This window comes from Colobus angolensis, unplaced genomic scaffold (assembly GCF_000951035.1).
Source record: "Colobus angolensis palliatus isolate OR3802 unplaced genomic scaffold, Cang.pa_1.0 Scaffold128, whole genome shotgun sequence".
NCBI classification, from domain to species: Eukaryota; Metazoa; Chordata; class Mammalia; order Primates; family Cercopithecidae; genus Colobus; species Colobus angolensis.
In genome coordinates, this window is record NW_012114030.1 from 640,388 (window position 1) to 665,158 (window position 24,771).

At 54.2% G+C, this 24,771-nt stretch overlaps 1 protein-coding gene across 1 annotated transcript in view; it reads left to right on the forward strand.

Moving 5' to 3' along the window:
- The window catches only part of KIAA0556 (KIAA0556 ortholog), a 241,683-nt gene extending 221,896 nt beyond the window's left edge, over window positions 1-19,787 (forward strand). Inside the window, exons 19-28 of the mRNA XM_011933461.1 lie at window positions 1,092-1,269; window positions 5,709-5,874; window positions 9,249-9,406; window positions 10,969-11,033; window positions 12,507-12,617; window positions 14,359-14,498; window positions 16,357-16,458; window positions 17,031-17,191; window positions 17,302-17,390; window positions 17,995-19,787. Of these exons, the coding sequence (XP_011788851.1) occupies window positions 1,092-1,269; window positions 5,709-5,874; window positions 9,249-9,406; window positions 10,969-11,033; window positions 12,507-12,617; window positions 14,359-14,498; window positions 16,357-16,458; window positions 17,031-17,191; window positions 17,302-17,390; window positions 17,995-18,050 (1,226 nt within the window). The 3' untranslated portion in view covers window positions 18,051-19,787. The remainder of the gene's footprint in view (window positions 1-1,091; window positions 1,270-5,708; window positions 5,875-9,248; window positions 9,407-10,968; window positions 11,034-12,506; window positions 12,618-14,358; window positions 14,499-16,356; window positions 16,459-17,030; window positions 17,192-17,301; window positions 17,391-17,994) is intronic.
- The last annotated feature ends 4,984 nt before the right edge of the window (window positions 19,788-24,771 follow it).

The window sequence follows — 24,771 nt, forward strand, 5'->3', positions numbered from 1 at the left end:
AATGAGAGACCGTTAAGGAAAGAGACATTCCAGCCAGTTATCTGACAGGGCTTGATCAAGAGATTCATTCCATTTGAGCTTCCTGGGCAAATGAATGACACCTGGGCTGTTTTGCCCCAGGGCCGCAGAAGGTCACTTCTAAAGGGTCTCTGATGGAGAGAGGGTGGGAGCAGAGGCAAAAGGATGGCAGTATCACCCTAGGTCACTTCCTTTACTCTGAGCCCACGTGAATCCTTGTGATAGCAACCAATTTGCATAAAATGTCAGTTTCCAGCGCCGGGGCTTACTGATGTAAGTCTCCATGTAGTTGCTGGTTTAATCATTCCATCTGTACTGAGCTCCTACTGTGTGCCAGGCACTGTGCCAGGCTCAGTTCACAATGGTTTAGAGAAACAGACGGGGTTTGGAGTTTCTCCCTCAAGGAGTTAGGCATTTGGTGGGGCAAGTGGATATTTACCACATGATCATGAGATTACATGGTGACCAGGGCTTGGAAAGGGAAGTGTACATTGGCATAGCAGGTTATCAGTAGAGGTTTGACCTAGTCAAAGAAGTCAGGAGGGCTTCTCTGAGCAAGGGAGCTGCAATCTAAAGGGTGAGCACAGGTCAACCAGACCATGTGAATTCTAGAGAGGGGTGACAGCACATGCTGTGGTTGGAGAGAGAGGAATATAAATACGAGAGACTGAAGACAGTCTGGTTGGGGCCCAAGGTCCCTGGTGCACAGTGAGGCCAGAGAAGTAGCTAGAAGTCTGATGGGTAATGTGTTGTTGGCCAGAAAGCGTGGGAAGCCACCATGGACGTTCAGTGTGGGGTAGGACAGCACAATCTGGTAGGCGGAGGAAGGACCTAGGGCTGTGTGCATGTTTAACTCTCGTCCATGCAGCCTACCATTGTTTCCTGAGCACTGACAGTGGCCTGGGCCCGAGGCCACCTAGAGGAAAGGCACAGAGCCCTCCCACAAGGCACTCTGGGTCTGGGCTGACGTTGCTTGAATATAGAGGCTGAATAGCATTCCTCTGCCCGTCTTCATTTTCGATGCCTCCTCCGGAGCCTCTGGTGCTGATGGACCACTTCTCTTCCTGTTGCAGGCCTTCAGCTGAATTTCACTGCCTCCTGGGGAGACTTGCACTACCTGGGGCTCACTGGCCTGGAAGTGGTAGGCAAGGACGGCCAGGCGCTGCCCATCCACCTGCACCAGATCTCCGCCTCCCCCAGAGACTTAAATGAGCTCCCCGAGTACTCTGACGACTCCCGGACCCTGGACAAGTAAGTGTCTTATCAGAAGCTTTATTTTCATGACCACAGGGTTTTGGGGAAACTGTTCTGCCTCTGAGACCTCAGATTCGGACATCAAATAGAATCGCATATATCCCTCCCCCAGCCACCCTGTGAGGTCATGTGGTCAAGGGAAACCGAGGCTCAGGAAAGCGAGGTGGGCGGTGAGCCTCCAGGGCCACACAGCTGGAAGCGTCAGGCGGGATTTGAAAGCAGGTTCCCATACTTCTAGACACGGCCGTGGTCTGCGTTTTCTTCTTCGTGCTTAGCAGAGCGTCTCGCACACAGTAGCTGTCTGTAAACCTTTGCAGTGGACGGTTCAGAGTTCACACATGAATGACCCAGGCCTCCCGGGGGCTGAAAGCTGCCTCTCCCCTCCTTGAGGTTGGAGGTGATGACTCAGGAAGCCTCCACAGGCGGTGATGGCTGCACTTTCCCCTGCACTTGTCAGATTTCATAAGCCAAGGTTGGGTCAAGTCAGTAAGCAGGGAAGCCTCAGATACAGCATCGATCCCCATGAACCTGCAACCCACAGACCAGCACTTGGCTCCCCTGCTCTGCACAGCCAGAGGCCCTGGTCACTGCTTGGAGGTGTGAACTAGGGGAGTCAGAGGGATGAGAGTTCCAATCCTGCCTCTGCCACATGCCAACTATTAGGTAACTTTCTTAACCTCTCCAGTAATAACAGCAATGGTTATAGTAATAACTGATCACGTAACTGCCAGTTTTTTAAGCAGTTATTAAATGCCAGGCACTGGGCTATGTGAAGCAGGTAACAGATGTTCATTCGTTGAAGCCTCAAACAGCCCTTTGAGGAAGGGACCATTATGAGCTCTACTATGCTGATGCAGAGACTGAAATACTCAGAGGCCACCCAGACTAGTGCAGTGGCAGAGTCATGATTGGAACGCAGGCCTGTGGGATACCCGCCATCCACTCACTTAACCACTAAGTTATACTGTCTCCCCTGCCTTGCTTTCCTTGTCAGTAGAATGGGGACAGTCATTCCCATGGCATTGCAGCCACATCCCTTGGCCTGGTGCTGAGCTCATGCAGAGTCGGTGGCAGGCTTCTCCCTGCTTTTCTATAAGGGGGCCCTGAAGCGTGGCCTCACCCGCTGCTACCATTAACTGCTCATGGGCCCCTCTGACCACCCCCGCATCCTGGCAAGTCACTCTCCTGAGTATTTAGGCTTAGTGCCTGAGACCTGGCTCCCAGTCAGCTGGAAAAGTGATCAACGCACAGTGCAGCTTGTGGATCCTTCCCGCCCACTCACCACCCTCCTGCTAGATTATCTGTCGGCAAATCCCAGGCCTGATAGAATTTCCTCTTTAGGTATTTCAGTGTATACCTCTAAACAATAAGGGATTTAAGAGAAAACATAATCCTGGTACCATTGTTATACTTGAAAAAGTTGTTCTGTGTGCGATGGCTCATGCCCATAATCCCAGCACTTTGGGAGGCCAAGGCAGAAGGATCACCTGAGCCCAGGAATTCAAGACCAGCCTGGGCAACATAGTGAGATTGTGTCTCTACAAAAAAAAAAAAAAAAAAAAAAAACCAGGCATTGTGGCATGTGCTTATAGTACCAGCTACTCAGAGGCTGAGGTGGGAGGATCGCTTGAGCCCAGGAGTTCAAGGCTGCAGTGAGTCATGATTATGCCACTGCATTCCAGCCTGGGCAACACAGTGGGACCCTGTCTCAACCAAAAAAAAAAAGAAAAGAAAAGGAAGAAAAAAATAACAATGATTTCTTAAATTACCAGATATCTCGCAGATTCATGGTCCCCCCACCCACCCTTTTTTAACAGTTTGCTCATTTAATTTGAGATCCAGATAAGGTCTATGTGTTGTGATTGGTTACTATGTTTCTTAAGCCTCTCTAGGTTCTCTGTCCCCTTTTTCTATTTTTTTCTTGAAAAATTATCTGTTGAAGAAACCAGGTGGACCTGAATTTTACTGGCTGCATCTCTATGGTATTGTTTAGTCAGCTCCTCACTCCCCTGTATTTCTAGTACATTGTTAATTAGATCTAGAGGCCTGATCAGATTGAGGTTTGACCAGTAGGGCAAGACAGCCACATAGATGTCAGTATGTGGCCCTGGGGACATATATAATAGAATATCTTGTTGTCAGGCTCTTTGTGATGTTGGAAGCTAGTCATGCTGGCGAAGTCCCTTAATTCATTAGGAGTTGCAAAATGTTGGTATTTTACAACTGCTATTCTTTTTTAAATTTATTTGCTGAACTAACTGCAATAAAGAGAGAATTTCCCTCAATTATTTGGCTACTCTGTAGTGCAATTCAGATGGGAAAGGCAGCCTAAGTGCTAGATTCTCTCCCCTCCTTTTCTTTTTGGCTTTCCAAATAACTGTTTCTCTAGCATCGTCTAAAACTTGTTTCTTTTTAGGGATTATTATAAACTCATGGATTTTAAACATACAGTACTGCATTTGAAGAGTCAATACTTTGCAGTTTTTATCCTGATTGATGTTTAAATCATTCCCTCATGGATGCTGGGAAGTCCTGAGTCCTTTTAAAGCAGTCACTTTTCTTGCCTTCTGATGTGACAGATGCTTCAGGCTCATCTGGTATATTTCTTGTCCCCGACCTGGAATCAGCCATTTCTCCAAGAAGCCCTGGTTACTTTTAGTGGGAAATGGTATTTAGAGACCATAATCTGGCCACTAGGGATGCTCAGTGCTACTCGGCTGGTTGCTGTTTCTAGACTTTGTTATGGATAGAGCTAGGAATTCATTTAGATATTCTTGAGAGTGTCTATAGAGTCTTCCTTTCACTGGCAGCTACAAATCCTCCAGCAGTTCCCTCTGCTCTCAGAATTGGGCAGGTTTGCTGTGGAGCAGCTCCATTTCTAGGACAGAAAGATAATTGCCTTTGGAAGGAAATAGAAGGTTCTCTAGTGGTCATCCTCAGTCAGCTTAGTTCCACAAACATTCCAGGGTGGAATTGCTGAATTTCCTCAGTTTTAAGATGCCAGCAATTGTCAGACACACCATCCATCAATTTAATAACAGCCTTTTAGAGAACAAAGAAACATTACCTCCTTGGGTAAACACTTCGATTATGAGATTTTTTTTTTTTTCCAAATTCACAACTTGAAAATGTAAAAGGAAACAAAAAGTTTCTTTTCAAATCTAGGAAATGTGGCAGCAGGCCAAGTTTCTCTCAGTACAGCAGCTGCGAGGTACCAGAAATCCAGGGTGTGGAGTGGGGAAGGTTCTGGAAAATGGGAGGGAGAGGGAGGTTGCTCAAGAGGCCACCAGCTGGGCCCTTTTTTCCAGAACCAGGCTTCTGAATGGCAGTGCCAGACACATGGGCCAGAGCCATGAGGACGAGGGCCTGAGGCCTGAGCTGAGGCATGCTGGGCAGGCCGGGGAAGCAAGAGGCACAATTGTCCTTGGGACAAACACAGGCGAACTTGAGGATGAGCAGGATGTCCCAAGCAAGGGAACCAGAAACTGACCAGGACAGGAGTGCTATAGGGCTAAGGTGACAAGCTCAGAGTGCCAGCTGGGAAGAGCATGAGGGAGCATGAGGGGCTCCTTCCTACAGGTTAGAGGCTTCCTTGGAATATCCAGGCCATGCAGTCACAGAGCATGGTCCAGCCAGAGCAGCTCCCACAGTCACCTGCCCCTCCTTCTACTTGTTCCAAGCCAAGAGCTGCAGAGCTCACATGGTGCTTTTGTACCTCTCTCCCCCAGCGTGGGAAGGAAGGGCTACACTTCTTTCTAACTATGCTATAAGGCCAACACAGCAAATTTACAGAAAGTTTGGAAACTTGAGAAAAATACTCACCTCCATACCCTCTGATCCAATTATGTGTTTTACTTTTGCACACTCTCTGCTGCTCCTTGTCCTCATTTCTCAGCTTTAAAATCAGTGTCCTGCCTCCTCCATATGACTGCAGTGTCCTCACAATGGCACCTTAACCCCTGTGAAATTTCCTTAACCATTTCCCGATTTTGAGATCTTTTAGGTTGTTACCCTTTTTTAAGCTAGTATAAATAACACTGTGATGAGCATCTTGGTTCAGATAGCCTTTCCCATATGAGGAATATATTTTCCTTCTGGGGAAAAAAATCCCAGAAATGGGATCACTGGGCTAAAGGATTCTGAAAAATGACACATTTTCCCTTTTTTAAGAAAACCCTGATGATTGCTTTTCTGCACCTTTAACAGCATAACCTATTTTTTTTTTCCTTTTCAAAAATGTCTCATTTCGTAGATGAGAGACAACTTCTGACTGTTGTTCTCATCAGTCACACCTCCCCTTAATGAGCCTGATGCAGCCAGGCTAGTGCCAGGCAGTGAACACGCACGCACTGGGGGGTGAGGGGGTGGGGGCCCCACTGTGATGCCCCCTGTGCCCACTAAGCCGCCCCCCCGCTGCTCCGTCCCCATTGCTGCAGGTTAATTGATGGCACCAACATCACCATGGAGGATGAGCACATGTGGCTGATCCCCTTCTCGCCGGGGCTGGATCACGTGGTCACGATCCGCCTTGACAGGGCCGAAAGCATCGCAGGCCTGCGCTTCTGGAACTACAATAAATCTCCCGAGGATACCTATCGCGGGGTAAGCCGGGGAGCAGCGGCCGCGCTCAGTCCAGCGTCAGGGAAGCAGCACCTTGACGAATGGCTGGCGTGGTGGCAGCCAGAGAGGAGCATAAATCCTCCAGAACTTTCCAAACGGAGCTGGAGGCGTTATGTCCAGGGAGGGAGAGAGCTGCTGTTTTCTTCTGCAAATGGCAAATGCAGGCTAAAGAGCTCAGGGCATTTCCAGGGAACTGCACAGCGCTGTTTCTCCTGGTGCTGGGGGGTCCTAGGCAGGTCCAGCCCTCAGCTTGCCATGGTCAGTTTCGGCCCTCATGTCCATTGAGTGCCCGGGTGGCCAGGTCTCTGCTGAGGGCTTCATGGGCATTCATCATTTCACTGGATTCTCATCCCAGCCAATGGGAGAAAGGTGCGATTACCCCCATTTCTCAGGGTCTGAAACTGAGGTCCAGGAAGGTTCACTCGCCCATCCAAGGCCACACAGCTGGAGTCTCCACCTTGGCCGGCCAGACCTGGAGCCCACACTGTGATTTCCATGTGATGTTTTGCTGAGTGAGAAGCAGCACTCAGTCTTGGTGGATTGAAGAAGAGAGCCTCGGAAGAGCCCTTTTCTCGGGCTTCTGGCCTCAGGTGACTGAATGGGTGCCCTCCAGTCATGTAAAAGTGATGATGAGGCCACCAAAAGATAACAATTCAGCTGGAGGGCCTGAGTCTGAGTCTCAGCTTGGACCCTACCAGCTGCATCACCTTTGACACGTGGCCTGCCTTCCCTGGGCTTGTCTCCTCATCTATAAAATGAAGAGGGAATAACACCTGCCACGGCAGATTGGCATCACCGTTGCCAGGTAACAGTTGACAACGCCAGGATTCAGCCTCATGTAATCCCCAGAGCTGGGCTCCCTACCATGTACCCACCACATAATTTATTCTAGGGCCTTAGGAATTGTATCACAGACCAGGTGTAGAGGCTCACGCCTGTAATCCCAGTACTTTGGGAGGCTGAAGCTGGAGGGTGGCTTGAGCCCAGGAGTTCTAGACCAGCCTGGACAACACAGACAGACCCCCATCTCTACTAAAAAATTAGGCAGGCTTGGTGGCACACACCTGTAGTCCCAGCCATTTAGGAGGCTAAAGCAGAAGGATCTCTTGAGCCCAGGTCGAGGCTGCAGTAAGCTATGATCTCACCATTGCACTCTAGCCGGGGTGACAGAGCAAGATACCATCTCAAAGAAGGAAACATGAAAAAAAGAATTGTGTCACATCTTACAGCAGGATCGGCAGCCCCTGGCCTTCCCCGTGTGGCAGGAGCTGAGCCAGCCTGCTCTTCTGAGCAGGCCAGTCACAGACCCTCCCAACGCCGCCCTGTGTCTCTGTGAGCGCTCCCCTAGTTTGACACATTGAAGGAGTCAGATATATTGACACTAAAAAACAGCCTTTTGAGGCAGAAGTTGCCTCAAGTTGTGCCTTTGGGCCTTAAAATTCCCTTGAGCAAATCACAGTCTGTCTGGTAGAGCTTCTGTGACCTGAATTCACCATCTGGGGATATTGGGCTGAGTTCCCATCTCACGGGTCTGGGCCCCACCAGCCAGACAAGGGCTACAGTGGGATAAGGTGGAGGCGGGGAATGGGCACATGGCCTGAGATGAGAGACCCCCACTGCAGTGAAATGGATGCTGTGACTCAGATCCCACACCCCAAAGGCCTTCCCGAGCACCAGCGGTCCCTGGCATGTGGTTGGAAGCCAGGGCCTTGGACTCCTGGAGTTGGGGCTTCAAATCCCTTCAGTGGCCCTCGGGCAAATCGCTTAGCCCCTGTGAACTTTAGCTTCCTTCACCATTAGATGGAGATGGTGATAGAGGTCACCTCCAAGGGAATGAGCAGATGACAGGTGGCCACCTCTGCCCAAGGAAATCAGGGATGCTTCCTGGAGGAGGTGTTGGCCCTGGAGGATGGACAGGGGCTTCCTGGGCCTCTGCTTTGCCATCACTGGATCTGCTCTTGGGTGACTCTGTCCAGGACACACTCCTGCAGCTCCAGGCTTACATCCTGCTAGCTCCAAGCCCAGCAAAAGAGAGAGCTCCCCTTTCCAGACAAGCCAGCAAAACTCCAGGAGTCATGCTGATGGGCCCGGCCGTGTCTCAAATGCAGCTCGGGGGACCCAGGTAGGAATCCCCCTCGAGGAAAGCAGATGGAGAGATTGAGGACAGGGACCAGGTTCGAGTGACAGCCACGCCCGAAGCCAGGTATCACCACCCTTCAGGTTTACTTATCCTGTGAATAACTGACATAGAGGGGCTCCCAAAATGCTGAAGGAACGAGGGGCCCCAGGGGCACGTGAGAGCCAGGCCAGGGACCCTTCCTTTCTGTAGGAGGAGCTCCTCTGCCTCTCCCTGAGGAAAAGCCACCAGTTGAACCAGCAGCTGCACCCATGTTGCTGACCACGAAAGTGGGCTAAGGTGTGGAGGAGAATCAGGCTCCAAAATCTGAAATCAGGGAGGGGGTGCTGGCTGTCACCCCTCCCTGCCCATAGCACAGGTGGTGGCTGGGCCGCCTCAGACTCTGCCATTAGGACTTTGAGATTGACCAGTAGAACCTGGTTGTCCGACTGGAGAACTCTGGCTAGAACAGGGAGAGATGTTGGCTCAAATCCAGGTGAATCCAACAAGCTCTTAGAAGGCACCGGCTGTGTTCCAGGCCCCGAGGCAGACAGAGAGGTGGTCCAGCCAGACCCTCTGCCATAAGAAACACCCAGAAGCCACTGGGGATGCTGCTAGGCATTCAGGCCCAAAAAGGATGAGCTCAGTGCCGTGAGAAGAAAGCTCAGGAAGAAGTCTGTCCTGTCCTGAGGGAGAGCTCCCAGAGGGGTATTGATGTGTGAGCCTGGGGTTGAAGAAGGAGCAATAGAGGCTAACATTCACAAAGTATACAATTTGTGCCAGGCACTGTTTAGGGCACTTTACATAGGTTAACTCATGACTGTGCCCATTTAACAGATGAGGAAACTGAGGCATAGGGAAGGTAGGTAACATACACAGCTACTAGTGTTGCACATGGAAGCTCCTGAGTCCGTGCCCTTGACCTCCATGTCTTGCCGCCCCAGACCGCTGCAGCTGGTGAGGTGGGCGGGGCCTTGGCCAAGTCACATGCCTCCCCTGAAAGCTGTGGACCAGAGAATGTATGCACGTGTCCACTGCAGCAGGGGGCTAGCCTGTCTTGTCCTCTGCTACCTGCCCAGCGCCCGCACAGCACCTGGTAGGGGAAATGGACCCTGGTCAGGTGGCTCTGCAAAAGGCTCCCCATGGTGGGCACAGCTGCCGGCAGCTCTGGTCATGTCGGCCACTCCTGTCCCCACGTGGCCTGCCTCCCTTCAGTCATGTTACTTCTTTTGTTTGCCAGGCCAAGATTGTCCACGTCTCCCTGGACGGCCTGTGCGTCTCCCCGCCAGAGGGCTTTCTCATCCGGAAGGGGCCAGGAAACTGCCACTTTGATTTTGCTCAAGAAATCCTCTTCGTGGACTACCTACGGGCTCGGCTGCTGCCCCAGCCGGCCAGGAGGTGAGGGGAAAGTGGGCGCCATGCACAGCCCCTCCCGGCCCCTGGGCCCGCTTGCTTTGCAAGTTGCTCTGATGTACATACTGAAAGGGTTTTGAAACGGTGATCAAACGCATGGCTTTTCAACTTAGTCATTTTCTAAAGCTCAGCCAAGCCTCACCGGAAGCCTGTAGAATGGACTTGCCTTGTCTGGGGACATTTGGGTTTTTCACAGTCTGGAATGCTGAAGATTTTAAATGCTTCGTTGTGTTTCCTGCTGGGAAAAGAGGCTACAGCCCGCCTCCATTCCAGAAATGCCTGCTGGCCTTTCAGGTCGGGGAAGGGCCTTCCTTCTCCCGTTTCTGTATTCCTGATTTAGAAAGATTCAAGGGGAAAAATAGAGCTTAATATTTCATGGATTCACTGGGATTTCTTGGCCCCAGTCTCAGCCGCATTAAGTTCATAACGATTTGTAAATGCCACGTTAAGTTTACTCATTTAAAGCCCCTGATGTCCAAACGCCAGAGGCCAAGCTCTAGAAACAAAATGAGTTTCTCTGCACTGTAGTGGGGTTGGCTGGCTGGGCTGGTCACTGGGAAGTCACTTAATTATAACATTGCCCTTGAAATGGAAGAGAACCAGGCTCGGGCTAGAGGGCACTGACAGTGGACCAGGGAGAGGGGCCCCGTGGGGAGGACCGTGGAGGAGAGAATCCTTCCCAAGGGCTGGCTGCGTGAACACTTTGATGTGTCCTTTGGGAAATCCTTCCAGCCACCCTTTGACCTAGCCAGTATGATGCCCATTTTACAGATGTGGGAACTGAGGCCCTGGCTGGTGGAGCCAGGTGCTGAAGATCATGAAGCCAAAGCCGTCAGGGCTCTGCCCGCCTTCCAGCCTCCTCTCGCTTCCCTCTCCCCATCCTGCCCCAGACTCCAGCCCTCTGGCTGCTTTCTGGGGCAAACACCAGCAGCCCAGTGTCTTCCCACCTCGAGCCTTTGCTCTGCTGCTCCTCTGCGTGGAAGGCTTAACTCTGACACTTCCCAAGGCTGCCTCCTCCTGGAGGCCTTCCCAGAGCACTCCCTGAGGCAGCCTGCCCCACTCAGGCCCTCTGCCTTGTCACCCTGTCCTGGCTCTCAGCACAGCGTGGACCCTCCTTGTGTTTAAAGACACAGAGGGGGTTGGTTAAGAAAGGGGGCAGTGGTACCAGACAACCTCGAGTCCCATCCTGGTTCTGCCACTACCAGCTGCATGGCCTTGAGCAAGTGACCTCACTTCTCTGTGTTCTGGTTTCCTTATCCACATCCCAAGCATCTAAAAATACTCACCTCCTAGGGTTGTGTTGAGGAATAAAAGAGTCCATTTCAGGAAAGCCCTGAGCCCTGTGCCTCCCTGGCACAGTGTCCTGCCGGCATTGGCAATGACTGTCATCTAGAGCGGGAACTCCACGCGAGCAGGGCCCTCATCTGTCTTTTCCCTGCTGCGTCCTAGGGAACACTAAACTGCCACGTTTCTTCAAAGCCTGTTATTTCTGGTGATTCTGGGCCGTCGTGAGCTGCTTCATGGTGCTGTTTTTTATCCTTTTTCAGGCTGGACATGAAAAGCCTGGAGTGTGCGAGCATGGACTACGAGGCGCCACTGATGCCCTGTGGCTGTATCCTTCTCCTCCCGCCCCACCAGCACATTCTGGGCCCCGAGGCAGTGCCTGGGCCACAGCTGCCCAGTCGGGGTTTCAGGTGGCCACATTTGAGGCAGCTGGAACTCCATGCAGGGAAACCAAGGCAGCGGATGGGAGGCCTCCTACATCCTCAGGGCCACTGGGAACTGCTGGGACTGGGGCAGCCAGGCTAGTTCCAGATCCCACTCCTGGCAGCTGAGGCTGGAGAGAGCAGCACCCAGGACTCCAGCTGGGAGGGGCTAGAGAAGCTGATACCGACCCCAGTGGCTAGAGTGGGGAGGGGAGTGTCCTGGAACCAGCCAGGGAGGAGGTGAAGATAGAAATAGCTTGGCAATCCAGGCACAATGGCTCACACCCATAATCCCAACGCTTTAGGAGACCAAGGAGGTTGGATTGCTTGAGGCCAGGAGTTTGAGACTAGCCTGGGCAACATAGTGAGACCCCATATCTTAAAAAAATAAAATAAAATAAATTAGCTGGTGGCACATGCCCATAGTCCAAGCTACTTGGAGGCTGAGGTGGGAGGAACCCTTGAGCCCAGGAGTTTGAGGCTACAGTGAGCTCTGATTGCACCAGTGTACTTTAGCCCAGGCAGCAGAGCCCAGCACTCTGGTACTACTATCATCCCCATTTCACAGCTAGGAAAACTGAGGCACAGAGAGGCTCAGTAATTTGCCCAAGGCTACACAGGTGAGAAAGGGTAGGACCTGGGGAAGGTGAACCCAGGCAGCCTGGTTCTCAGGCCCACTCTCTAGCCGGCCAGTTCTGGAAGCACTGTCTCCAGCTAGGTCATCACCTGGGAGTCACCCAGCCCCTTTTCAGGCCTCCCACCCGGCCTGCTCCTGGGAATGCGGGGAGTGAGCAGGGCACGGGGCTGAACTAAGGAAGGGCTTGATGCCCAGCTCTGCACGTGGGACTTCAGCAGCAATGGTGGTCTCCCTGCCCCGGACCATGGTCCCTGGTGCTATGAGGTTTATGTGTCCCCTTCTTAGCCTCCTGTCTACTTGAAAGGGACGGAGGAGGGAGCAGGTACTCTGTTCTTGTCATTTCACAGCCAGAGAAACTAGAGCGTTTCGTTCAGTACCATACAATGAGTTTGTAGCACAGATGTTCCCCCATCCCGCCTGCTCCCTGGAGAGCACCCTCTCCTCCCGTCCTGTCTCCTGGGGCCTAGAGGAAGGCTTTGCATTCGTAATACACGCACATGCGCTCACACGCATGCATACGCACGCGCACACACACACACTCACATGCACACACATGCAGTTTAAGAAAATGTGATGCCACCTGTATTTTGAGAGGCTCTAGTCTCAATAAGAGAAAAATATTTTTCTCTCATTCATCAATATAAACCCAAAATAATTTCTCTTAGTTTACCATTGTTTTACTGTATTCTGCAAAAAAAAAAAAAAAAAAATCAGCCTTCTTTTCCTTAATAAAGTGTCCCAGTCATTTTCCAGTTTCAGCTTCTCACCAGCTGGGGCGACCCGTATTACATCGGCCTCACTGGCCTGGAGCTGTATGATGAGCGGGGAGAAAAAATCCCCTTGTCGGAAAACAGTATCCTTTCTAGGACAGGAGCGGGCTCCACCCAGATTGAAGGGAGCATGGGGGGGTCGGAAACGGGGCAGAAGCCTCGCGTGCAGAGGGAAATGGCCCTCTAGGAACCAGAGCCCAGGGGGCTTTGCTTATAGTCAGATGCTGACCCTTAGGGATGTGCAGCAGAGAGCAGCTCCCAGCCCTGCCTGCTAAGACATCAGGAGCAGGAATTCTACAAGCCAAAGAGTCCTGTGGTCCAATGAATTAAGAGAGGCTGCCAACTATAGCCTTCTGTTCTTGGAGAACCACAGATATTTTGGAGTTCCAAAGGCTCTGACAAGGTCTGCAGGGAGAAGCCTATTGCACTGTGTTCAACTCAGTGTGTCCTGAATTTCTTAAGCTTGGAACCCTCTGCCCATGGTATGCCCACACCAGAATTTGCAAACTGTTAGCCCAGTGCATTTTGAAATGAGTTGCTAATATTTTTAGAAATCAGGAGGTCTCACATGAAAACCCTGATCTCCAGTTTCCCCTGAGAAATTGGCAACATAGGCCCTTGATTATGCGTAGTGACAATGACTGGACCTGGTTACCCGTTGCCATTTCTCCCCAAGCATATCCTTCTGGTCTACCTTAGCCCCCACTCCTCCCATTGTTATCTACCAGGCCCGGAAACACGCTGCTAATATTTACTGAGGGCTCACTCTGTGCTACCTCATCTGCCCTCACAAAAATCTTGTGAGGTGATTGCTGCTGTTATCCCCATTTTACAGATGAGGAGCCTGAGACACAGAGAGGTTGAGTAACTTGCCTAATGTCACACAGCCAGTGAGTCTGTGTCCAGACACTGGCTCTTGGCCAAGCACTAAGCTGTCCTGCCTCTTTCATGTAACCTGCCTGGCCCCCTGGGATCTTGAATCTGTGATCGCTGACCCACCACAGTTAGGGAAATACCAGGGCAGGTCGAACCCTAAAGCCTGCCTTGCATCTGTTTGGGGTCCCTGGCTTCCAGTTGGATCCCTTTCTGCCTTCCCCGGGTGCCACCACCCTCCTCAGCTGGGATAAATCATTGTTGATTTTTTTTTATCATTATTAGTGACTTCTCGAAGCTATAAAGTTTCATTGATTTTACCAAAGGGCTCTCATCTGGTGCACTCTGAGATCCTCACATCCATTCTGGGAGCTGGAGGTTTTTATAGCCATTTTACAGATGGGAACACAGGTCCAGGGTTGACATGTGACTTGCCCAAGCTCTCATAGGTCATCATGGCAAAGGCAGAGCTAGAAGCTGGGTTCTGCAGATCACATTAGCTGGGTCCAGCTGCCCCGGATCCTTCCACACTGGCCAGGAAGAGAGGCTCGGCACGATCCTTACATGCCAGGGCAGAATGCGGCCACCACCCCATTCCCTTCCAAAAGAAAACCTCTGCAGAGCTTGCCCTCCACCCTCCCAAGCAGCAGCAACGTTTTACGTCCCCAGCTCCAGCAGTTCCCTGCAAGACCTCTTCTTCAGCCAGCCTTCTGGGTGGTTTCCTTCTCTCTCTACTTGAAACTGTCCACCTCTCCACACACACCTGCTCCCCTTGGGCCTGGCACTCCTCGTTTCCCCAGGACACGTCCAATTCAGCTGTCACTGCTGCGGCTGCCCAGAGCATCAGCCCTGCCAGCCCCAGAGTCCCTCGAGCCACGCTGTCAGCCTGAGGGCAGCTGGCAGCCCTCGAGCACACAGATTTGGGTTATGGCAACTTAGACGCCTCCTCAGATATTGCGGCCTTCCCTGACAGCGTGAACTCCCTGGAGGGCATGGGTGGGGACGTCCGCACCCCGGACAAGCTCATCGACCAAGTGAACGACACCAGTGATGGCCGGCACATGTGGCTGGCTCCCATCCTGCCGGGCCTGGTGGGTTCCCAGCAGCGGCCACCGCAGCTCCTGGCCCTCAGGCGGGCAGGGGGACTTTCTTTCCCTGGTCTCAGTGTCACGTCTTTCTTCCAGGTCAAGTTAATCTCAAGCCAAGATGCTTGGGAGCTGTCAGAAAGGTTTAGGTCTTTGCTACCTTGCCTGATGGGGTCAGCTCTTCCAGGCCAGCAATTCTTTCTCTTTTATAAGGGGACACCAGGGGTGAAAGGGGCCCCATGGGAATCTGAAGCCAGGAACCCCAGCACAGCTGCCTGAGGGCTTGGTCATTCTTGGTGCCTGCAGGCAGCCCTCTCTGGTTCTCTGCTCTGCCTGGCTTTGCAGCCGCTGTGCCCTCTTCCTCCCCACCCAGCTCTCTGCACACTCACAGTTTCTGCCCCTTCCTACGTCACCGGGTAGATGACCCCGGCACGGCCGCCCAACCCTCCTTCTGGCCCCAAATTGGCCTGGTCAGCTTTTCCGGCCAACTGACTCAGTTTCCCAGATCTCAAACCTTGCACTGAGTCCTGCTTAGCTTTTAGCTCTGAGGCCTCATGGTGAGCTGACGTGGTTGGTTGTGATGGAGAGGAAGGGGAGAAGCCACAGGCCATGGACGGGGTGGTCAGCCCCCCTCCAGCCTCTCAGCCCGGGGCCAGATGCCTGGTAGGGATGCACAGCAGGTTCTTGACAGTCATATGACCAGGGATGTGTCCCTTATCCATGCCGTGGGACTGAGTGGGGGATCGGGGGCACCTTTTTCTCTCAAAACGCAGGAAGGTACAGCGTCAGCAATTCTATGACGGAAGTTTTCCAAAGGCCACCCTAAAATTAGACCCCCGCTATTGAGCGTCCATCAGCTTCCCCTGCCCCATTGGAGAGGGGGCAACACAGCTCTGTCCTCCCTGAGACCCGGGCCACCCACTGGCGGCCAGCGGGTATTTTCCGTTGTCTGACACTGGAAGGCCTTTTGGGGTGAGGCAACTTCAGCTGTTGCTCTCGCGGCTGGACTCCAACATCTGTATCTGCTTGAGCCTCACAGGCAACTGACTTTGAGGACCCTCGCCCTGACCTTTATTGTTTCCACGGTCCAGCCAGGAGGCTGGCCCTCCCCGAGCAGCCAGGAGGCTGGCCCTCCCCGAGCAGCCCCACTCCCTCTTGGGACATTCTGAGGATAGTCACAGGCTGGGGCCCGGGGCCCGGGGCAGGACTGAGCCTGCAGCCTGTAGCCAGTGTGGGATGCTTATTTCTTGATTCTGTCTTGTAAGGGAGGGTCCCCCCGCTAGTATCTGAGAGCCTTGGTTGGGGGTGGGGAGAGGGAGGGCTGTTCGAGGCTGCCCCATCCCACTTTCCCCACTGGATTCTGCCCCGATCTAGACAGCCCTCCTTACTGCCCCAGCAGAGGTTCACAGACACGCACTAGACATTGCCCAGCAGCACCTTGGCGTTGCTTCTCAGTGATGGTTTGGGGAAAGGACAGACAGGGTCAGAAGGTGATCCCCATGGCTGGTGCTCAACCCGAGCTGGGGACTGTCCCTTTAGCTCACCGGGCTCTAGACTATTTTTGGGCCTGACCTGAGGGGACGTAGGGGATGGCCAAGGATGTTCCCAATTCTCCACTGGCATTTAAATGAGGGCCCCACCAGGCCCAAGCACACAGGCCCTCCAAGAGCCAGCTCAGCGGTTTGTTGCAAACGCAGCCACACGTGACCTGACTCAAGATGGGCTTCGAGGAGATGAAAGGGGGCGGAACTCCAGGCTGGCCCACGTGGCAGGCGCTGCCTTGGGCACCACCGCTCACCCCCAGCCCAGCCAAGTGCCTCTGTTCCCAAACATGACTGTTTTAATTAGTTCTGCTCTCTGACAGGTGAACCGGGTTTATGTGATTTTCGATCTGCCTACCACCGTGTCAATGATCAAACTGTGGAATTACGCGAAAACACCCCATCGAGGGGTGAAGGAGTTTGGCGTAAGTACTTATTAGCTGGGTTTTTTGAGATAATTATGCTCGTTGGTAATTAGGCCGCCGGCAATTATCATTTGTCGCAGTTTGATTTACTTCTCTCTGTTGCAACCCTCAACACAAATGCCTGGTCCTCAGATGCAGGCAAATTTACCACCCAACCATGAATTCAGAACCTCCTGGCAGTGATTTCAGTGTCACCCTGAACAAATAGAAAGTGGGTTTTCTTTCATCTTTTCCTCTAGAATCCCACTGGTTTGGGGCAGTGACCCTGGGATGGGAAGGACAGGGACCCTGGAGACCAGAGACCTGTGTTTGCGTCCAGCTCTGCTGCTTGTGCTAATGGTATTAAAGCCCCTCAGGCCTCAATTTTCTCATCTGCAATGTGGGCTGATGGCTCCTGTCTTTCCCAACGGTTGTGAAGATCTGAAATCACAAGGCAGACACAGCACATAGCAGGCACTTGTTCCTGGCAGCCCCGTCTTCTCATGGAGAAAGGCTCAGAGCAGTAATGCACTTTGCCCAAGGTCAACGGAGGGAGGAGGGGCACCCATGAGCTCCACCCCATGTCCCTGCAGCTCCTGGTGGATGACCTGCTCGTGTACAACGGGATCCTGGCCATGGTGAGCCACCTGGTGGGGGGCATCCTGCCCACGTGTGAGCCCACTGTGCCCTACCACACCATCCTCTTCACCGAGGACAGGGACATCCGCCACCAGGAAAAACATACCACCATCAGGTATGGCCCCAGCCGGCCCCATGGCCTCCCCACTGGCCCTAACGAGGATGGATGGCTGGGACACACGGCCAGGAGCCTGATCGAATGGTGTGTTTCCTTCCTCCCCACAGTAATCAGGCCGAGGATCAGGATGTCCAGATGATGAATGAAAACCAAATCATGACCAACGCGAAACGGAAGCAGAGCGTTGTTGACCCAGGTCAGTGGCGTCTCTCTGCCCAGAGCATCACGCCTCGGGAGCTCGGTCTGAATACAGAAGGAACTGGTGGCCTTGCAGCCCCGCCCTCACCCCTGCCTGTCCCGAGACCCCTCTCCTCTGCCCAGGAGCCTGCCCAAAGGCCTGGGGAGGAACTGAAGGGGTTGGAACCAGGGAAGCAACATGCTTCCGGCTTCTTGCAGGCACCTGTAACAAGTGGAGCTTCCTGAATCCAAGTGTCATGGGCACAGAGTGGGGAAGCAGTCAGGGGCAGAGCACCATGTTAAAGGGGTTTGCACTGGGCCGTGGGAAACCAATAGAGGATGCCCAAGGCGAGGGTTTCCTGGAAGAGGTGATGTTTGAGCTGGATCCTAAAGGATGTGAGGAGTGTGCCAGGCAGCCTGGGCAAAGGCTGAGGGGGGTGTTATGGCAAAGCCTGCTCCAGGCAGAGGGAAGAGGCCAGCATGCCAGACACCCCAAGAGCAGGGACTTTTCGAAGGGCCTTGAATGGCAATAATCCAGGCTGCTGGATTTCACTGGGGAGTGTGGGGCACCTTCAGGGTTTAAGACTTAGTAACTCTGGTCCCTCTGTGCCCTGTCATGACAGCCTTACGTCCCAAAACCTGCATCAGCGAGAAGGAGATGAGACGACGGCGCTGCTGATGGGTGAAGAAGGGAGAGCTGGTCCTCCCACTGCACTGGGCTCTGTCACCAGCCCCACTTAGCACCCGTGTCCCTCACCCTCAGTCCCAGGAGCTGGAAGTGAACCACAATGTTGAGGGGAGCCCGCTGGGGAGAGGGGACTCGGGAGGACAGCCCTGGATGCTACTGGAGTGACAGATGGCTATGGCTGCAGGGCACGGCAATCCCCTGTAGTTCCAGGTTGGCTGCAGGGAGCCCGGGACACCTGCTTTCATGCCTCTGCTGTGAGACCCAGCAAAGCAGGGCCCATGACCACTTGGGCCTGGGCTGACCCTGACTCGGAGCAGGACAATGACAGCGTGGGGAGGCCTCCCATCCAGCCTCAGAGGGCCCAGAGAATGGCTGAGCAGGACAGTGGGAGACCAGACCCCACCCCACAATTCCAGCAGGCAGGGCCGCCCAGGAGACTCTGCCTTCAGAAACCTGAGTTTCAGCGGCCAACACCCCCATTCTCCTGCATCCCTGTCTCATTTTGGGACTGGTGGAGCTGGCTGAGAGGTTGGGGTAGTTTCCTGGTTACATGGGTCCACAAGACCCTCTCTCATCCCAGTATAGGGGCCTCTCTCCTCTCATTGGGCCTGATAAGAAACTGGCCAAGGCTGTGCATCCTGCAGAGGGAAGGAAGTCAGCTGGGCCACACGCCATCCACCTTGGCACGAGCTGGGCCTGCTCTGGCAGGCCATGGCATCCTCTCTGTGCTGCTGCCAGGCCAGGAAGGGTGGGCGGGCGGCCAGCAGGCTGGCAGCTCCAGACCCCAGAGGGCCAGAAGAACCCACCGCAATGCCCTCTGGATGCAGGTGTTGGGGGACGCTGAGGACGCTCTCGCCATCTCCTCCCACCCTTGAGCAGGCCCTCCCTGCACTCTCTGCCACATGTCCCTCCTGGTCTGATCGAGGCTGTGCTCACTGATGCGGCTGCTTTCTGTCTATGCCCCTGTGCCCTTGGAGGCAGGCAGTGAGGTGCTCCTTTCCCAGGCCCCCACCCCGTCTCCCTCTTCAGCCACTTCCCAGCGAGTTGGAAATGTGCCTTGCACCCCCAGCTGAGTGAAGCCCAGAACGCATCTATTTCCATCGATGTAACAAGCTCGGATCAGGGACCTAATTGGTTTCCCAGTGGTGGGTAATTTCTCGTTCCAAATATTAATCCGTTGTTTTTCTGGCGCCCAGCCCAGCCCGCCACAGTACTGTACTCGAGGTACGTTCCTATGCAACCGAGAGCCCCGGCAAATACTTCATGAGCTTAGCAGCCTGGGCTCGAGCAGCTATGCAAATGCGCTTTTCATCTGGAGCATGGGGCTGATGTGAAGATAAGAATTGTTTCTCCCGGAGAAAGATCCATCATTTCTCCAGCTTCCAAGCCCCCGGCACCTCTGCTCAACTCCCAGATGTGACGAGCACCTCCCGCCGGGGGCGTCAGGGGCTGATCAATCCAGCTATTGTACCCAAACCAGTGCCGCTGCATTAAAGGGAGCCCCGGCTGCTCCTTCCCCACTGAGATGTGCGCACAGGTCAGATGTGTCAGGGAGATGGCACTAACACGACTCAAGCTCACTCCCAGAACCTCAGCTGATGTTTATAATAATCGTATGTACTGTGCAATTTAGGAGGGGGAGAAAAAGCTGTACAGGCATTAACTCTAAAATAAATTTCTATTTTTTTCCTCTTGCAAAATTAATAAAAGATGTTATTAAGAATATAATCCGAGTCACCGGATTTGGGGTCAGACGGGGAGTCCATGCTGCCTCCAGGAGCTGAGTGACACAGAGAAGGCCTCACTGAGCTGCAGATGGGGTCATGATCGCACCCTGGCTGCTCAGTGAGATTGTCATGCCGTAGAAACAGGCAGTAGTAGCCCATCCATACAGAGTGGTTATTACATGCCTGGCTCTAACTTGTTTAATCCACGTCACACAACCCTTTGCGGTGGGCACTATTATTATCCTCACTTTACAGATAAGGGAGCTGAGACACAGAGAGGTGGTGCGACTTTCCTGGGACACACAGCTTTGGAAGCTATTAGCCAATGCACAGATCCTCAGAGGGCCCCTGGAGAGTTGAGGTGGGGGTGACATCTCTTGGGTTTTTGGCCCCGGGGTTTCCTTTCACCATGTGTGGATCCTGGAATGGTGGCCCCCAGACCCCTAATTCCTGGGCCTCCTCGCTGCCACCACCCCCCACGCCCCTGCTGCCTCCAGGGGTGAATGTTGGCAGCTTGTGGCTTCTGGATAAAGCAGCCCTCGACGGGAAAGAGGGCTCAGCTGAGGAGGGTCACACTGCAGTTCAGGCACTAACAATAGCATTGGCAGCAGGTAGGAGAGTCCTTTAGAAGCCCCACTTTCCTTCGCTGTGTGGGTCGGAGGAGAGAGCCCCCTCTGTCCAGCCAGGAGAGGCCCAGCCCCAAGCATAGAGGGAAAACAGCAGGGGCTCTGGCCGGCCTGCTCCATGCCCTGGTTCCCTCTGATTTCCTACAAAGACAGAGGCCTGGCTGTGCCCAGCCACCCTGGTGTTGGAGAACAGTCGCCCTCCCTCCTCTTGGTGGAGGGATCTCTGGGCCAGCCCTGGAGACCCTCAGGGCAGCCAAGATCTTCCAGCATTCCCTCTGCGAGAGTGGGAGGCCGGTAGGGGTGTCCCAGACTCTCAGCTCCGCTGAGCTCTCCAGGCCCCAGCCAGAGCCCTGGCCTGGAGTCCCGTTATTCAGGAACCAGGCAAGTGATGTCAGGGAGAGATGTCAACACTGGCCTGCAAGGACCGTGGTCAACACAGCGGCACAGGCCCTTCGAAGGGGTCAGCCACACCTCAGATCTAAGAGAAGCCAGACAGCCAGGCATTTCATTTATCTTTAATGTGAAATCTAACTTTTAAATGTTGGCTCAACTTCAACAAACAGGCAAACACACACGGAGTGAGCCAAGTATTAAATAAAACCTGTCCACAGGCAGGCCCCAGTCGGTTCAGCAATCCTGCTTGCTCAGCCTGCCTCCCTTTCTGCCCCACCTCCAACCTGGGGTTCAAGGAATGTCCCAGACTGGAATCTCTCAGTTCCTCTTCCCTCTCCAGGGAGGAAAAAGGAGATAGGAGCTCCTTCCTGGTCTGTCACCACCCCACTCCTCAGCACTCAGATGGGCAGAAAGACAGGATGACTGTGAGGTGACACCTCTGGGTCCTGGAGGCGGCAGCCCCCGCCCTCACCTGTTGTGGATAAACAGAGGCCCTCCTTTCCCTCCACATCCTGAGGCTTCCCATTCCGTGCAATGCCCCCCGATCCACAGTGCCCCAACAAACAGGGACATAAATGACTCCTAGGCTGCCACTGTCAGGGGTCAGGGCTTGTTGGCTCCCTGGCGTAGGTGACTGGAAATGGGCCTCCGCTGCACCTGACAAGAGGGGTATGGCACGGGGTCCCAGTGGAGGCTCCTGCAGGCCTCCAGCCCTTGGGGACCTGCCGCCTCTGTTCAGCTGTGGGAAAGAGCGGCCTCCCACCTCTCTGGAAGTTCCAACACTGGCACTGCCACCCTGGAAGGACCCGGAAGGACCTCCAGAGCCTGCCAGGGGGGACTCCACAGCCAGGCAGGTGGCAGCTGCCCCATGCCCAGGCATGTGTGCTGAGATGCCCAGGTTCCCTCTCCCGGCCTCACCTCCTGGAGCCAGGACAGTCCCTTTCCGAGGCCTCCAGGACCCACCTGGCCTCTTCTCAGTCCACAATCCGGTGGCCCAGGCTCTTGGGTTTGGCAGACTCACTGGATGATGTTTAATTTTTAAAAATGAGTTGCCTTCCTTTATTATCAGGTTTCACGTTAAAATGCAGATTCCCTGCTTCTCCAGAAAGACAGGAAGATCTGGCAACCTGGTCCCATGTTCCCAGCTGGCCCCAGAGCCTAAGCAGTGCTCTGCAGATGGTCCTGGTCCCCACCAGCCCCTCTTGTCCCACGCTTGCCTGCAGTCCTCCCTTGTATGACCGTCACACACACACACACACACACACAGAGCCAGCGTGTGAGTTTGCAACCCCTGAGATGGAAGCAGGTTAAGGAATGTGGAGAGGAGGGGACATGGGGACAGTGCTGCGGGGCCCAGCAGACATGGGGCTGGCAAGGCTGGGTCCCTCGCGATAAGACCCCAGCCTCCCAGGCATGCACAGTGCTCTCTGGGGCCCTAAGACTTGAGCCTCTGATGGCCAGAGGCTGGGGAGAGCGAGAAGTGGCCAGCCTCCATCCAATATGTTGCGTGCGTCCCCAGGTGCCCTGGGGGTGCCTCCCTGACTGTGTGGGCATGTCCCAGATTGCCGTGTGCAGTGGGGCATTTATGACAGCACTCCAGTCTCCTAGCCTCTCTGGGAAACTGCTCCACTCACAGCTCCCGCCACAGGGGCAGCCTTTGACAACCATATGCTGTGATGATGACAACAGAACTCCTAACAGTGGCCAGGCATGGTGGCTCACGCCTGTAATCCTAGCACTTTGGGAGACTGAGGTGGGTGGATCACTTGAGGTCAGGAATTCGAGACCAGCGTGGCCAACATGGTAAAACTCCATCTCTACTAAAAATACAAAAATTAGCCAGGCATGGTGGTGGGCGCCTGTAATCCCAACTTACTCAGGAGGCTGAGGCAGGAGAATCACTTGAACTTGGGAGGTGAAGGTTGCAGTGAGCCGGGATCGTACCACTGCACTTCAGCCTGGGAAACAGAGTGAGACTCCATCTCAAAAAAAAAAAAAAAAAAAATCCTAATAGCCAATACACACTAAGCCCTACCCTGAGAGTGAACGCACTGCAGTCTCTCCCAAAGGCACACAGTGGTGAGGTGCAGTGAGACCTGGGCTGCAGGCACCACTCTCCCCAGCAAGCTGATGAGGACTCACATGCAGTGGCCCTGGGGCCAGCTGCCCGGGTCCCGGTCTAGGCTGCACCAACCACTTCCTGACAGTGCAACCTTGGCAAGGGACCGTACGCCCAGGCGGCAGTGGTACCAGCAGTACCTCTGTCATGGAGAGGAGCTCTCAGGGCTCAGGCCTACTGGTGCTCACATCAGCTCCATCCACCATCAGACGGAGGCTGAGATATGACTCCTGGGTCTGGGCTCTTCCCCAGAGCAACGTGGCACTACCTCGCACCCAGCGCCTCTCAAATTTCCAGGGCACCCTCCCAGCCTTGGCAGATTGGTCCACAAAGGGCACTGACCTTAGAGCAGCCAGCCCATTGGCTGAGCAGAGATTAATGTCCCGACATCCTGCCCCTCCTCCGCCAACTCTTTCCGCTTCCCTGTCCACTCCCTTCCTTCCCCTGATTGGCCCCTGGGATTCTTCCTCCTTTGCCTTCTCTCGCTGGGTTCATCCTGCTTGCAGCTCCCATCCCCAACACACACGCCCTAGAAGTTCCCAGGAGGGCCAGGAAGAAGGGGTAAGAGTGGGTGCACCCGGCTGGGCGTGTTGCACCTAATCACCAGCTTGGCCCTATCACAGAGCTTCTCCCATGCAGAGGCCCCTCCCACTCCCCCTGGAGTCCCAGGACCCCTCATTACCCTGGGTCCCGGCTAATCCTGGCAGCTGCCCACTCCCCTGCCAGGCCTGTGGCCATCAGCCTGGCCCCTGGCCTCCCCTAAGGCAGAAACTCAGACAATGTCAGTCTGAGATGACATGTGGCCCAAGGAGCAATTACCAGGGTGACATGAGCCAGGCGGTGCTGGGGAGAGGGCAGGGGCCCTGCACAGCGATTTTCTGTCTGTCCGTGCAGTAAATCCCCAAACGGAGGAGACTGGTCTTTCCTCATGACTGATGGTCCCAGGCTGGGCTGAGTTTGTCTCCGTCCCACGGCAGCTAGACCTGGGGCAGGCCCAATCACTCAGTGCTCCACAGCTCAGCTCCTGGGCAAGGCTCAACTCCAGCCCTCCAATCTGGGGGCTCCAGGGCCATGTCTGCCATGTTTGGGGGCAGGGAGGGGACCCTTTTCTAATTCATCCACTCAGAGACCAGCTTTTCCTGATTTCCACCAAGGCCTCCTCTGCCCGGCAGCATCCCAGCCTGCCCAGCATCAAAGCCCCAGAGAGGAGCCTGGCTCAGCCCTGTCACTCACCTCCAAGCCCCATGGGTGCCACTGATCAGACGCCCACTTCCCTCCATCCCCAGGGCCAGCGCAGCCCAAGCCACTGCCGTCTCCCAGCAGGACCCTGCTGCAGACCCCTCCGGTCACCCTGCCTCTGTCCTGCACCCCATCTCTCAGGCCTGCCCCACACAGCCAGAAGAAACCTCCCAAAATGCAAAGCCCATTTTAAAACCCTCTGCGTTTTAAAACCCTCCTATCAATCAGTGTCTCCTGTGGCCTTCAAGATGAAGATGACGGTCAAACTCCTCGCCACAACCCCCAAAGCCCCACGGTCTCTGACCGCGGCAGACCCCGTGTCCTCGCCCCAAGCTCCAAGCCCTCTGTCCTGTCATACAGCGCTGCACACGGCCACAGGGCGCTCATGGTGCTCCTCCAACCCTAGGGCCTTTGCACCTGCGGCTCCTCCCACCTACCCTGTGCCTCCTGCCTCCTTTTTCTCCCTTCATTCCATGCTGCAATGGTCCTTCTGAGAGGCCCTCCCTCATCCTGTGATCTAAATCACATCTCTCCTTGGTTCACCTACATAACACCTCTCACTATATAAAGCGATCGTTTTATTATTTAAGAGTGTGTGTGTGTGTGTG